Source organism: Oryza sativa, chromosome 3, assembly GCF_034140825.1.
Source record: "Oryza sativa Japonica Group chromosome 3, ASM3414082v1".
In the NCBI taxonomy this organism is placed as follows: Eukaryota; Viridiplantae; Streptophyta; class Magnoliopsida; order Poales; family Poaceae; genus Oryza; species Oryza sativa.
Window position 1 is genome coordinate 21,180,010 of NC_089037.1, and position 15,715 is coordinate 21,195,724.

At 50.2% G+C, this 15,715-nt stretch overlaps 1 protein-coding gene across 1 annotated transcript; it reads right to left on the minus strand.

Annotated features, from left to right (window-relative positions):
* Positions 1-2,154: 2,154 nt before the first annotated feature.
* On the minus strand, positions 2,155-3,338 carry LOC4333264 (antimicrobial ginkbilobin-2-like protein). Its single transcript, XM_015774252.3, has one exon. It carries the CDS (start codon positions 3,083-3,085, stop codon positions 2,336-2,338), a length of 750 nt encoding a protein of 249 aa, XP_015629738.1. The 5' UTR covers positions 3,086-3,338; the 3' UTR covers positions 2,155-2,335.
* Between the last annotated feature and the right edge of the window lie 12,377 nt (positions 3,339-15,715).

The window sequence follows — 15,715 nt, forward strand, 5'->3', positions numbered from 1 at the left end:
CGTCGGCGAACTCGGGAGTAGCAGATCCACCGGCCATTGGTAGGCTTCGGAAGGGCAGATCCACCACCAGCGGGCTCGAGAGCGATGGATCCACCCTCGCGCGTGGTGGAGAGGAGGCGAAAGGGCGGCCCTGCACCGGGAGCAGCGACCAAGATCACCGTAGCTACGTGCGGGCTCGAGAGTGGCGGATCCACCACCGGCGGGCTTAGGAACGGTGGATCCATTGCCAGCAACCTCGGGAGCGGCGGATACGTCCTCGCGTCCGGTGGAGAGGAGGCGGAAGGGCAGCGCCGCACTGGAAGCGGAGACCAGGACCACAGCGGCTGCGTGTGGGCTCAGGAGCGGCGGATCCACCCTCACACGTGGCGGAGAGGAGGTGGAAGGGTGGTGTGGCACCAGGAACGGCAACCACGAACTTGCGGGTACGTGCGGGCTAAATCGAGAGCGGACAACCCACCGTCGACAAGCTTAGGAATGGTGGATTCGCTGCCGGAGTGCTCGAGAGTGGTGGATCCGCCCTTGCACATGTGGAGAGGAGGCGGAAGGGTGGCGCAACACCAGGAGTGGCGACCACGACCACGACGGCGATGTGAGTGCTTGGAAGAGGGCGGATCCGTCCTCGCGTGCTGCACGGAGGAGGCGGAAGGGCGGCACGACATCGCGAGCGGCAACCACAACCGCAGGCAGCGGGGGCAAGGGCTGTAGCGCGGCACACAACGGCGGCGACCAAGGGTTTGGGTTTTGGATTTTTTTTTCTTTTTTTATTTTTTAAATCATTGCAATCAAGCATCCTTATTTGCCCGCATGCAAAAATCGGGTCTTTGCAAGCGGCTTTCTTAGGTCATCTGTCCGCGAAAATGATTTTATGCATGCAATTGTGTTGCCCGCATGCAAAATGCCGATTTTTGCAGACACCTGGCGCTCCAGGCGAGTGCTCACTCGCCTGTGAAAATTAGTTTTTGTCGGCATGAAAAGATCATTTATGTAGTATAGTGGTATATTGTGCAGACATCTAAACAACACATTTTTTTTCTTCTCTCTTTCTCTCGGTCAGGAAATTATGGAGAATAAAAATAAAATGGTATTACATTTTAAAAGTATAATGGGATGCATAAAACCCACGAAACACTAGACTCACACGGTCATGGCGTAAACATGTACACCAAAATGCTGTCTAAATATCTTTGTATTTAGTATAATCCCTCTGGTTTTTGACGGATAATGTCGTTAATTTTTGAACTACCATTTGTCTCATATTTTTTTGCAAATATTAAAAGCATAAGTCATGCTTAAATTATTTAATGATTAAAAAAATCAGAACAAAATAAATGGCAATAACATATTTTTTTTAACAAGATAAATGGTTAAATGTATATTTAAAAGTCGATGTTATCGTACTCTAGAACACGTAGGGAATATAATGCATGTGTATGTGATTTGTTGGGTTAGAACATCTATGTTCACTAAGCTATAACTGAAGAAAAATATATGAAACTTCTTGAATGTATACCATGTTTCACAATGTTTATTTCAGATTCTGTGAAATTTCATGATAGTTTTATAGGTTTGATGATGTATCCTGGTGTTAAGAACTTAAGTGAAACTTATTTCAAGATAACCTGGTGTAAAGTGAAAGTATATGCTAAACCTAGTGCAAAACGAAACACGATGCGGTTTATACCCGATGTAGTACAATTTATTGAGCTAGTGTCATAGTGATCACGCCGTTGTCCAAAACATCACATATTCTGTGACTGGAGATAGAATTCGTTCCAACATGACAAGAAAACACGCGGGAAGTCATGTTGTCCTTAGGATCTTGTCAAGAGTTTTGACTTGAAAACAGCAAAAGTATTTAGTTATCCAAAAGGTCAGCCGTGCTTATTGCAGGACATTGAATTCATCTTGTTGAATGTGTCGCCCATCGCACTTGGTTCATCCGTACTTGGTCCTGCGCGTTGCCAAACTCCCGTAAAATCTCAATCCTATGAGTCATGAATCTCGAATCAAATTTGTACCATGCCAAGTTACCAAGTTGCCTCGTTGTAGCGCGTCGCTGTTTGAACTCTTTGCAAATTACTGCCGGGCCAAAGGATTCAAATTTGATTCAAATCACATATTCATGACGATCGATGATGCTCACATTTCACGATGTTAGTGTCCAAAGAAAATTGAAAATTGTCAAAATTGAAAGACAATATTCTGCTCTATTTATGAGCAGAGCTCTTTCTTGTAGGAGTACTAGTAGTAGTAGTAGTATGTGATTACATGGGAATCTCTATGCACAATGTGGTCACCTTAATTACAAGTTTAAAATTGCAAAATCCAAATTAGCCTAGGAATCAGACAAGGAGTAGAAGTCGTATCTCAAGCTGCAGCTTCCACCCAACACTTTGCCTCCCTCCTTGGCGCAACCCCTCGCCAGCAGTTGATCAATGGCGGATTCCAGGCACATCTTGCAGTCGCCGCCGGAGAGGTCCTTGGTGCACTGTGCCATCCCGTGCAGCCTCTGCGCACCGCCGACCGCCACGGCCTCCCCGGCGGCGAACAGCAGCGGCGACAGGTAGGCCGTCCTCGTCAGCCGCTTCATCAGCCGGGACACCTCCCTGTCGAGGTCGGCCGACCTGTCCGCGCCCCGCAGGACGCGGGCCGGCGGGACGACGGCGCGGTGCTCGGCGTCGACCTCGCCGAAGAATGGCTCGCCGGAGTAGCGGAGCATGCAGGCGTCGAGCCAGACGACGGCGTCCTTCTTGGACGGGCACACGCGCCGCGCCAGCGCACCCGCCGCCCGGATGCACTCGGCGCACGTTGCCCTTGCGACGTCGCCGCGGCAGAGCGCCAGGCCGTGCACGCGCTGATCCTCCCCATCGCCGCCGACCCCGACCGTGGCGATGTCGAACCCGATGGCCGGGGCCTTGGCCTCCAGGAGCGAGACGAGGCGCCCCAGGTTACCGGCGAAGGAGCTGTCGGCGGCGAAGCTGTCCGTGGCGGAGCACGACGCGACAGGCTCCACCACGGTGCTCGCGCCGCCGGCGGCGGCGGCGGCGGTTAGAAGAAGGAATGCTGCCGCCTCAAGAATCATCATGGCGCGCTGCGCTGGTGAGTACGTGGTGAGCACGGAAACGATTTCCGAATGCTAGCTAGGTTGTAGAATGCAGTTTGAGCGATTGAGGGAGGGAGGATCGATGCGGCGGATGAGGTGGTGCGGGTTATAAAGAGCATGAGGGTGGCGAGAGCGGAGGAAGGGAAGAAGTAGAAAGGGTGGGGGATATGCTATGCGGTCTGAAAAGTTGGAGGTGGTAGAGTAGTTGGGGTTGGACCGTAGTTGGAAGATGGAAGGAGGAAGGCGCGCAGGGTGGGAGGGAGGGAGGGAGAGACTGGACGAGGTCGTACTCGCGGCGCTTACTACTACTACTCGGCAGCGGCAGGCCGGCAGCCTGGATGGACGGAGGAGGAGCCGCAAATCATGCAGGTTTTCTTCTTGTTGATGTTGGTAGCAAGTAGTAGTAGCAACCAACGTTGACCCTGACCAAGCCAGCCAATCACACGCGCGCGCAGCGGGGCAACACGGTTTGCTGTGCTTTACGCGAACGCGAGGAATGTTTTTTGATTTTGATTATAAATGTTGTGTGTTTTAGGATCTGCGTCGTCTTAATCTGTGGATTATTCCTAACTCCTAACACACTCGATCGGTCTGCCTCCCGTCGTAGAAAAACGACTGCTAATATTATACCAGTGCATTTTGATCGCTAATTATGTTTTATTTAAGTAGAGCCAAATTGGTCAACACAAAGTACATACTTCAGTCAGATTTGTTTAGCTTCTTCATTATGCCTCCGCCGGCCAATTACGATGACATGATTTAGAGTTTAGACGGATGATTCTCTCATATTATCTTTCGTTTTAGTTTGATGTCAGTCGTCAGTGGTAATTAATGTATATGAAATTCTATCAACACAGTAATCAGTCATTGATTCTGAGATTTTACTTTTGAGTTAAGGAAAATAGGACTACATATAACTTGTAAGTCGTTGAGAACAAACAATGTTATGATGATTCTCCCCAACTATAAAATAATGAAAGTAAGTAGTGGTTTTCATAATTCGTAGTCACTCGTCATTTCTCCTTTGTATTGATTAGTTGTAATTTCCTTGAAGCAAAGTCCAAAATAAATTTCATTATGTTAAACAAGGCCAATTGTGAATGGAATATCTACATTTCAAATGGCTTATGCTTCACATTCTTTGGATAAAAATCTAAAGGCTCTCACCACAACCCTCATTCTCTATTCGAACTTGTCGAATGGTTGAAACACAATTACAATAGTTGTGGGTGTGTAGGGCAACCTGGTATGAAGATACGTACGTACGAAGAACACATCACATAAAAGATATGAGATTTATATAGGTCTGGGCTCATGGAAACATACGAAATAGCCTTCCTCATATTTATGTGTTGACTAGATGTTGACATGTACAAGAGTATATGGTGGAAGCCTAGCAAACTAATACATTGAGATTGTGATCTCGATGGGTTGTGGCAAGGGCTCCTGATGGATTAGCTTTTGTGAAAAGAGCTTAGCCCCCTCCATCACAAAAATAACGAATGGATGTGACAAATCCTAGTATATCTAGATTTGTTATACTAGAAGTGTCACATTCAGTCTTAGGTTAGTTTTTTATGGGATAGATAGACTATGTCTCTGTATTGATCCTAACGAAAACTTCTACTTGTCTTGTCGTACTCAACTCGGACTTTGGTAGTTGTGTTATGAATAAAATTTAGCAGTATGAGATATACCTAGTAAGAGGTTCACACCTTAGGATACGATTTCGTTTGGGCAGGTTCCCAACTCCTCTTCCTCATCTTCTACGTGCACGCTTTTCGAATTGCTAAATGGTGCGTTTTTTTAAAAAAGTTTCTATACGAAAGTTGTTTAAAAAATCAAAATAATCTATTTTTGAAAAAAAATTAACAAATACTTAATTAATCACGTGCTAATAGACTGCTCTGTTTTCCGTGCAGGGGAGTTGGGTTCCCAACCGCCTGACACGAAACAGAGACACTCAAAAATATGGTTTGCAGTATATGGTATCTGCGAGGAGAGTTAACTTGTGTGATGCATATCACATATTTACTTTCTTGATACAACTCATTTAGATAAAAGGTTCAACAATGAATTGTTCTAAGATAAAAATAAAATAAATTTATAATAACTGACAGTAATATGTGCACAAGTAATTAAACTTAGATAAAAATAAAGTAAAACCATTGGTAACAAAATTAATGCTTAACTAAAATAAAATTGTATATTAGATATCATTAAAATTTTAGTCCTAGCAATGTACAACTTTAAATTACTGAAACATTATACCTTTTCGAGCCCTTGGAATACCATTACAAATATATGACTAACTTGTGTAGTGGTTTGAAATTATATGCATGCAAATCACCGGTGCTTTGCAAACTTAACTTTAGTCGAGGATTACAACTCAAAAAATAGTAAGAAATATAATATATTGAAAATGTTTGTCCTAATTGAAAGTAACGACGGACCTAGTTAGATCTCAGCCACCTAGGTCGCTGATCTTTTCTTCTTTCTCTTTCACCATGTTAATTCAAACAAAGCTCAAAATAGAATAGGTCGACTTATGCCAACTTGCCGGAACATTTAACTATTTGCCACTTTTAAGATATGGCAATTAACGATTTGCCACTCGCTGTCTATGACATGTGGGTCCACTGGCAAATCCTTTAGAACCACTTGTAAGAGTAGCAAATAGTTAATTATTCCCACCTTGCCAAGGTTTACAACAATTAACAGGACATCTCTTAGCCAATAATATAATATATTTCTTTTGTTTAGTGAATTACAGAGAATGAACAGACAGAAGCAAGCCATAACATTTTGACGGCTTGGACACAATAAGGTACTGTGTAATATTGAGAATCCTCCCCGTCGGTCGCTCGGGGGGGAGGGAGGAAAATCGAGCACTCCCTCCCTCCACGATGTGCGCGCCCCCTGGGGCCTCACCCACGTGCCGCTGCCCCCACCTGTCATGTGTCTCCATCACATACTCCATTGAAACAAATCACCCATATATTTTAGAAACCCTCTATTAAGGGAATTCATTTTATTTTTTGTTCCACCAAAAATGTTTCACCTAGTGTATTTATAATGTTTCATTATGTATGGATCAAATGTTGCAGTGAACTGAAACATTCTTTCGCTACTTGCTGAAACATTATTTTTATATAAGGTGAAACAATGACCGATTTAAACGATTGAAACATTTTCAATCTACTTAATGAAACAATTCCGATATACTTGGTGGAACATCGTGCAACATTTTAAAATAATTCAATAATAAGCTAAAAAAATTTTCATCGGAATATATCCATGTGTGGTCTTGTTTTGAAGATTTAATTGCAACGAATTTAATGGTGAACCAGATCATGATTTGGATAAATAATTTAAGAGAAAAAATAGTTTAAAGTGGTTTTGCACGTATGCGTATATGCTGACGTCAGCGCCCGATTTTTCCACGCCTGGATCGAGCGCCCGATCGGTAGTCTCGTTCGTGTAATATAATAAATTTCTCTTGCCATATTAATTGTCTAATGTGTATGCCTCTTATTATACGCATAAAAAAGTATAAAGATGGATATTGGTATTTGAGAAAATTTATGTTTCGTTAAAGATGGATATTGGTATTTGAGGGAATTTTGTCTAACGAAACATGGCCTTTAGGGCATCCACAATATGGATGAAAAATGGGTTGTAAGACCCTTTACTTTATCATTGTGGAGGTGGATAATAGAGGAGATAGCAACTATGCCATAAAAGACATTAAACTATTACCTCTCTCGCCCTCTCTCTTTTCTATCCAACCATTGCTTTACATGTGCGCCATATCTTACTCACACATTGTGAGAGATAGAAACAACTATAACCTAATTTTGTAAGTCCCACATACATTGAGGATGCCCTTATAATCTGGTTTGTATGCCACATTTTGCCATGAATTAACTAAGGCATCATCAATGTTTATTGCAAAACTAGGTAGTAAGGTGGGCCCATGTCAGGTGGTAATAGTGTGTAGAGTGGATAGTACGGTGGGACCCATCTAAAAAGTTATTTAAACATGAGTCATGCCAATTGCCACAATTAAAAAAATAGATGGGACCCACCATAAAGTATACCTGGTAGTAAGCTTATACCCTGGTAGTAGTTCTTTACCACCTCCACAATGTATAATAGCTGGTAGTAGGGATGCATTCAATACTTATTAACCACTACTTCATTACATCGTGGATGCCCGAATAAAAACCTGCTCCTTCGCCATCATTAGACCCGACGAGAAGCGGGAGTCATTTGGTTTGAAAACGAACTAGGACATTGTTTATGCTTTTAACATTCATTTTCAGAATCTCTTGTCACACGCCATCTTGGTTCAAAGCTTAAAAAAATCATTTACCAAGAAGTCACTTTCTTTCGAGTTCTATCCTTTACCCGTTCCGATTTTAGTTTTGTCCTAAGTTAAATTTGTCTCATTTTAATTACTTTTATAAAAATTATACCAATATCTACAATAAAAAGTCAATACAATATTAAGATATATTTCATGGTGAATTTAGTTAAACTAATTTAATGTTATGTTGATATATTTTTCTATAAACCCGGTCAAAATTTTAGAAATTTGCTAATAACAAAATTTAAATGACTCATAATATGAACGGAGAAAGTTGGTCGTGAATGCTCGCAATTGATATTTTTGTTTGTACATAATCTCTCACTTAACCAATTTATGATTCCTCCTTGGCAGTAAAACCTAGATCAATAAAATTTAAATATACGTTAGGGTATGAAAAAGAAAAGCATAAAATTATTATCGTCTATCGATCGAACTAAACATATATGATCGTTGCTACATCTCGATCAAGAACAGAGAATATATATTAAATTTGTTTGTATTAGTAATCCTCTTGTCCTCAAAATCAAGACCGATCATTTTGACTTTCTGTGTATCATCTTAATTTATCATTTGTATGATGACCGTCCAGCTCGTACCACTTGGACGGCTGAGAATAGGAAAAAATTAAACTTGCACCTCAGAGTATCTTATGAAATAGAATTAAAGCATCATCAACATACTACCAAAATTCAATCCTCTTTTTTTAATCTCTAATGGTATTTAAAGGGGGAGTAGCTACATTTATGACGCCATATTTTTCAAAAAAAAAAATAGTCGGTATATATTTACATTGTAAATTTACAAATTACATATGTAATTTTAGTGTATTTATAATGTAAGTCCTAAATTTACATATGTAAATCCCAAAAATACATATGTAATTTTAGTGTATTTACAATATAAGTCTCAAAATTACATATGTAAGTTCGAAAATTACATATGTAAGTCCTAAAATTACATATAATGTAATTAATATATAGTCATCACTCATCATGATGTATGTGAGAAAATAATCTTCAATCTCACGGTAACACAGTTGGGAGGCCTCTGTGCAGTTGTGTGGTATAGCGCATAGGTATGCAAACCGACTGTAATCAATGGAATTTTATGGCGCCAGAGATTTAGCAAATCCGTTTAAAGGATAAAAATATCCTCCCTTCTAACACAATTAAACTTTGAAAGGTGGGCCACATAAAAAATTAAACGAATCGGTCGTCTCCTCCCGTGCTCCCGTATGCAACGACTTCAAACTTTTTAAGAGATGAGATGAGATTTTTTTTTAAGAGTTTGTTTAGGGCTACTATTCAATACCCATTTTTACTTAAAACCTCAATAATCTAGGAATTAGGATCATGGGCAGTATAGGCACTCTGTTGGCCACGCTCTTGTAAACATGATTGCAGTTTTTTATTTTTCACAAAAAGATCGCAGTGTCCTTTTCTTGTTAGTAATGCCAAGTTTTGTTTCCTAAATGATTTGGTAGCTAGTAAAAATATTTCTCTGTTATTATTGAGTTGCGTGTGCGTGCACTACTGTCGCTTTATTATAGGGCATTATTCTTTTTAGGTGATTAGCATAGGAGATTAGAATATGCCTAAGTAGTAGGTTGCTACCAGTCCCTAAATATTAAGAAAGGGAAAAGAGAAAAGAATCGACCTCGACATATATATTTTATGTTTGTTTCGGAAACTTCCCCGGATAACTCCCGATCCTAATCAGCAAGGGTGACGCCCCCACCTACTGCTGCCGGTCGCTGCAGCAATTATTCTAAGAGGCTGCAACTTTTTTTTTTAAAACAGAGGCTGCAACTGGGGACGCATACACTGTGCAGAGAGATCAACCCAATCATCTATCCAAATGCAGGCTTCTACCACTCGCCCGTTATAAGATACTTCCTCCATAAAAGAAAAATTAAGATTAGATGCAACGTTTTATCTAGATTTATTATACTCAGATATGTCTGTCGGTGACATGGGGCCGGGGGTATCGTGACTAGAGGCTTGGGTAGCCGCGGTCACCCACGTGGCCCGACCCCCTCGGGGGGGTCGGGCCCGAGGGTGACGTGGCCACCCCTCCCTCTGTCTCCCCGAGGGGTCAGGCCGCTCCCGTTTCGGCCCCGAGGGCTGGAGCGCCCCGACCCCCTGTGGTTTTGGCGCCACGTATGTGGGTTAGATGAGCACAGCGGGCTCACCTAACCGCATTTATAGCAGGTTGGACGAGCGCGCCACGCCGCATTTAATGCGGCGCAGCGCACGCTTATCCGGTCCGTGACCGGTCACGGTGTGTGACCGGTCACAGACCGGTCAGATCGCGGGTTAGGTGGCAACAGGCGGCCTGTCACACGCCTCGCCCCGTCCCGTCGGAATGATGAGAGCTGCGAAGGGACGACGAGTCTCTTCGCTCGTACATTCAGCGGTTCTGTCAAGTCCGCAACACCATACCGTGCATCCCCGCACACGCGGTGATCTACGCGTTCAGGAGGGGCGTGCGGCACAACCGCATGCTCGAGAAGATCGCCTCCAAGGAGCCCCAGACCACAGCGCAGCTTTTTGAGCTCGCGGACCGTGTGGCTCGCAAGGAGGAGGCCTGGTCCTGGAACTCCTCCGGTTCTGGTGTGGCAGCTCCGGCCGCCCCCGGGTCCGCCGCTCGGTCAGGGCGGCGGGACAGGAGGAGGAAGAAGGGGTCGGCCCGTTCCGACGACGAGGGTCATGTCCTCGCCGTCGAGGGCGCTTCGCGGGCCCCCCGAAAGGGGAGGCCTGCGAGCGACAAAAAGAAGGAGGCCGGCGCTCCCAGCAGGGAGCGCCCGACCAGCAAGTGGTGTACCGTGCACAACACCTCCCTCCACGACCTCGCGGACTGCCGCGCGGTCAAAAGTTTGGCTGAGCGGACGAGGAAGTGGGAGGAGGAGAAGAGGCAGGAGCGCCGTGAGGGCAAGACCCCGGCGGCTCCCGCCGGCAACCGGCGAGGTGAGGCCAAGCAGAAGGCCACCGCCGAGGACATCGATGATGGCGACGATGACCTGGGGTTCCAGGAGCCTGAGGCCACCGTCGCCACCGTCGATGGGGGAGCGTGCGCTCACGCTTCTCGCCGGAGCCTCAAGGCCATGAAGCGAGAGCTTCTGGCCGCGGCCCCTACCCATGAGGCGACGCGGCGGGCGCGGTGGTCGGAGGTTGCCCCTCACCTTCGACCAAACCGACCACCCGCCGTGCGTTGCCTGGGGAGGACAGATCGCGATGGTGGTTTCCCCCACCGTTTGCAATGTGAAGTTGGGGCGTGTCCTCATAGACGGGGGTGCAGCCCTCAACATCCTTTCCCTCGCAGCCTTTGACGCCATCAAGGTCCCGGGGATGGTGCTCCGGCCGTCCCAGCCGATCATCGGTGTGACGCCGGGGCACACCTGGCCGCTGGGTCATATCGACCTCCCGGTCACCTTCGGTGGTTCCGCCAACTTCCGCACGGAGCGGGTGGACTTCGATGTGGCGGACCTCAGTCTGCCCTACAACGCGGTCCTGGGGAGGCCCGCGTTGGTGAAGTTCATGGCGGCGGTCCACTACGCCTATCTCCAGATGAAGATGCCGGGCCCCGGTGGCCCCATCACCGTCCATGGCGACCTCAAAGTCGCGCTTGCTTGTATGGAGCAGCGCGCGGACCACCTTGCCGCGGCGTCCAAGCCCGCGGGTGGCGACGAGAGACTCAGCACCTCCATCCCGGCCGCCCCAAGGCAGCAGATGGTCACGTGCGACGAGGTCCCGGTCAAGGAGGTTACCCTGGGCGACGGCCCGTCCAAGACCACACGAATCGGTGGTCTTCTGGACGACAAATAGGAAGACGCGCTCGTCTCCTTCCTGCGGGCAAACGCCGACGTCTTCGCCTGGAGACCGGCGGACATGCCCGTGGTCCCCAGGGAGGTGATTGAGCACCGTCTCACCGTGCGGCCGGGCGCAAGGCCGGTCCGGCAGAAAGTGCGGCGGCAGGCCCCGGAACGTCAAGCCTTCATCCGCGAGGAGGTGGCGCGACTTCTGGAGGCCGGATTCATCCGTGAGGTCATCCATCCGAAGTGGCTGGCGAACCCGGTCGTCGTTCCCAAGGCGAACGGCAAGCTTCGGATGTGCATCGACTACACCGACCTTAACAAGGCATGTCCTAAGGACCCTTACCCCCTGCCACGCATAGATCAGATTGTCGACTCCACCGCGGGGTGCGACCTTTTGTGTTTTCTAGATGCATACTCTGGTTATCATCAGATTCGCATGGCTAGGGAGGATGAGGAAAAAACTGCATTCATTACCCCCATAGGAACTTATTGTTATACGACAATGCCTTTCGGGTTAAAGAATGCAGATCCTACTTTTCAACGTACTACTCGAATTTCTTTGGGTAGCCAGATAAGACGCAATGTTGAGGCCTATGTTGATGACTTGGTTGTGAAGACGCGCAACCAAGAGACCTTACTCTCGGATCTAGCGGAAACTTTCGAAAGTCTCCGCTCCGCCCGCATAAAGCTGAACCCCGATAAGTGCGTGTTCGGCGTGCCTGCGGGCAAGCTTGTCGGGTTCTTGGTCTCTGCCCGAGGCATCGAGGCCAACCTCGAGAAGATACGAGCTATAGAGCGGATGCGCCCCCCCAGCAAGCTTAGGGATGTGCAGTGCGTCACCGGCTGCATGGCCGCCCTAAGTCGGTTCATATCGAGGCTGGGAGAGAAGGCGCTACCCCTATTTAAGCTCCTCAAACGCTCCGGGCCGTTTACCTAGACGGAGGAGGCTGAGCGGGCCTTCACTCAGTTGAAGGCGTACCTCAGTTCTCCCCCAGTCCTGGTCGCCCCGGAGCCAGATGAGCCGTTGCTACTCTACCTGGCGGCAACCCCGCAGGTGGTCAGCGCGGCGTTGGTCGTGGAGCGCGACGAGGACAACCCTCACTCCGCGCATCCCCACCCTGTGTCGACTCGACCCGGGAGAGAGCAGGGAGGAGAGGCCCCCGAGCCGAACGGCGGCCCGAGGCCCCCGACGGCCGGAGCTGGCCCTCCGCCTGCTTGTCCGACGGTGCCAGGTGCCCCCGACCCCCAGGATGGCCCCGGGGCCATTGCGGGAAGGCCGCGCCTGTCGCCCTCTAACCCCGAGGTCGTCGGCACAGAAGCCGAGTGCGCCCCGCGTGGCCTCTCGGACGAAGAGCGCCCTGGAGATGCGGCCCCTGGCGAAGAGGATCGGCCCCGCCGAAAGGTGCAGCGGCCCGTCTACTTCGTTAGCGAGGCCCTCCGGGACGCCAAGACCCGATACCCTCAGGCCCAGAAGATGCTTTACGCTATTCTGATGACTTCGAGGAAGTTGCGCCATTATTTCCAAGCGCATCGGGTCACGGTGGTTACGTCTTACCCCCTCGGCCAAATCTTGCATAACCGAGAGGGTACTGGACGGGTGGTGAGATGGGCAATCGAACTCTCTGAATTCGATTTGCGCTTTGAACCACGCCACGCGATCAAGAGCCAGGCCCTCGCCGACTTTGTGGCGGAGTGGACCCCAGCTCCCGAGCCCGTCTCCGCCCCCGAGGCCAGCTCGGGCCCCTCGCAGCTGCCTCACACCGCCTACTGGGTGATGCAGTTCGACGGCTCCCTGTCTCTTCAGGGCGCCGGTGCGGGGGTCACGTTGACCTCGCCGAGCGGAGACGTCCTCAGATACCTGGTCCGCCTCGACTTTCGGGCGACCAACAATATGGCGGAGTACGAGGGACTCCTTGCGGGACTCAGAGTGGCAGCTGGACTGGGGATCCGCCGCCTCCGGGTGTTAGGCGACTCCCAGTTGGTCGTTAACCAGGTCTGTAAGGAGTACCAGTGCTCTGACCCGCAGATGGACGCTTACGTGCGCCAGGTGCGGCGTATGGAGCGCCATTTCGACGGGATAGAGCTTCGGCACGTGCCCAGAAGGGATAACGCGGTCGCCGACGAACTCTCAAGGCTCGCTTCCTCGCGAGCCCAGACCCCACCGGGCGCCTTTGAAGAAAGGCTTGCCCAGCCGTCGGCGCGACCCGACCCCCTATGGGAGACGGACGCGCCTGAACGGCCCCCGAGGCCCGTCGGAGTCCAGGCCTCGGGACCCGAGGGGAGCGCTCCCAGCTCCCCTAGATTGATTGCTTGGATCACTGAGATCCAGGCGTACCTCGCAGATAAGACTCTACCCGAGGACCGCGAAGGGAATGAACGCGTCCGGCGCATCTCCAAGCGCTACGTGCTGGTGGAAAGGACCCTCTATCGGCGCGCGGCTAACGGAGTCCTCCTGAAGTGCATTCCTCGGGAACAAGGCGTCGAGCTTCTCGCCGATGTCCATGAAGGCGAGTGCGGAGCCCACTCCGCCTCACGCACCTTGGTTGGCAAGGCCTTTCGCCAGGGTTTCTATTGGCCGACGGCTCTCAACGATGCGGTCGACCTGGTCCGGCGGTGCAGGGCGTGCCAGTTTCACGCCAGGCAAACCCATCAGCCGGCCCAGGCCCTGCAGACCATACCTCTTTCGTGGCCGTTTGCTGTCTGGGGGCTCGATATCCTGGGTCCGTTCAGGCGGGCCCCGGGCGGGTTCGAGTATCTGTATGTCGCTGTCGACAAGTTCACTAAGTGGCCCGAGGCTTATCCGGTCATCAAGATCAATAAGCACTCCGCGCTTAAATTCATCAGGGGCATCACTGCTCGGTTTGGGGTGCCTAACCGTATCATTACGGATAACGGCACCCAGTTCACTAGTGAGCTCTTCGGTGACTACTGCGAAGACATGGGCATCAAGCTCTGCTTCGCCTCCCCCGCCCACCCCAGAAGCAATGGCCAAGTGGAGCGCACCAACGCGGAAATCCTCAAGGGCCTCAAAACCAAGACCTTCAACATCCTCAAGAAGCACGGCGACTCGTGGATCGAGGAGCTGCCAGCGGTGCTCAGGGCGAACCGAACCATGCCAAGCCGAGCAACCGGGGAAACGCCTTTCTTCCTCGTCTACGGCGCGGAGGCGGTCCTCCCATCTGAGCTCACCCTGAGGTCCCCTCGGGTCACCATGTATTGCGAGGCTGATCAAGATCAGCTTCGCCGAGACGACCTCGACTACTTGGAAGAGCGAAGGCGGCGCGCGGCCCTCCGAGCCGCGCGCTACCAGCAGAGCCTGCGGCGCTACCATCAGCGCCACGTCCGGGCCCGATCACTCTGCGTCGACGACCTCGTCCTACGCCGCGTCCAAACGCGTTCTGGACTGAGCAAGCTCTCACCAATGTGGGAGGGTCCGTATCGAGTGATCGGCGTCCCCCGGCCGGGCTCCGTTCGGCTGGCCACGGGCGACGGCACAGAGCTGCCTAACCCGTGGAACATCGAACACCTTCGTCGCTTCTACCCCTAGCGGGGGTCGGGTGTCATGTCTCGGGCTCGGGCCAACCCCGCACCCCCCCCCCCGGGCGTGCAGGGTTAGCCGGGGGCTACCACATGCATATACTTACCCTTTTTCTCTTCCGCATTTCAATAAAAGCATTTTCGATTTCCTGAGGACTGTGTCTGTGCCATCGTTTCCTTTTGAAGAATCTTGGCTTGAATTAGCACGCTCGTGCTCGACCCTGCCCTCGGTGGCCCGGGCCGGCTAAAATCGCCAAACGGGGCCTAGAACCGAGCCGTGCCCCGGGGCGTGGTGAACTCCGGGGGGGAATCGGCAAAGGCCCACAATCGGGTCATCCATAACCCTCGGTCACCGCGCTCCCGGCCTAGCCAGTCTCGACACGAGGATCTCCCCAGGCACTAGCCTCGACCCGCGCCGTTTGAGGCTGGGACCTGGGCACGAGCCCTTGTTCAAGCCAAGACACAGAAGGACCGCGGCACAGACCATTCTCGTCTCATACACACAACAAACAGAACTGACGCAGAAATTTCCTCTTTACTTGATTGCAGATTAAATCAGTCTATACAAGAAGGGGGCCCGAAGGCCTCGGAAGAAGAAGGAAAAGTTATTAAGATTGGCGGGGGCCTGGGGGCTCACTCCGACGCGCCCGGGTCGTCGGCCTCGTCGTCACTGTCGTCCGCACCGTCGTCACCGCCCTCCTCGTCGGAGTCGAGCACGAACGCGAGCCGAGGGGCCGTACCCTCGAAGCTGTGGACGATGTGGTCGGCGGCGTCCCGGACCTGCGCGCGCGCGCCGTCCTCGGTTCCGGGAGGGAACTCTTCCAGCGCTGCCCACGGAGAGAAGTCAGGGTCCCTGTCCTGGTAGCTTGCCAGTACGAGCTCCACCGCC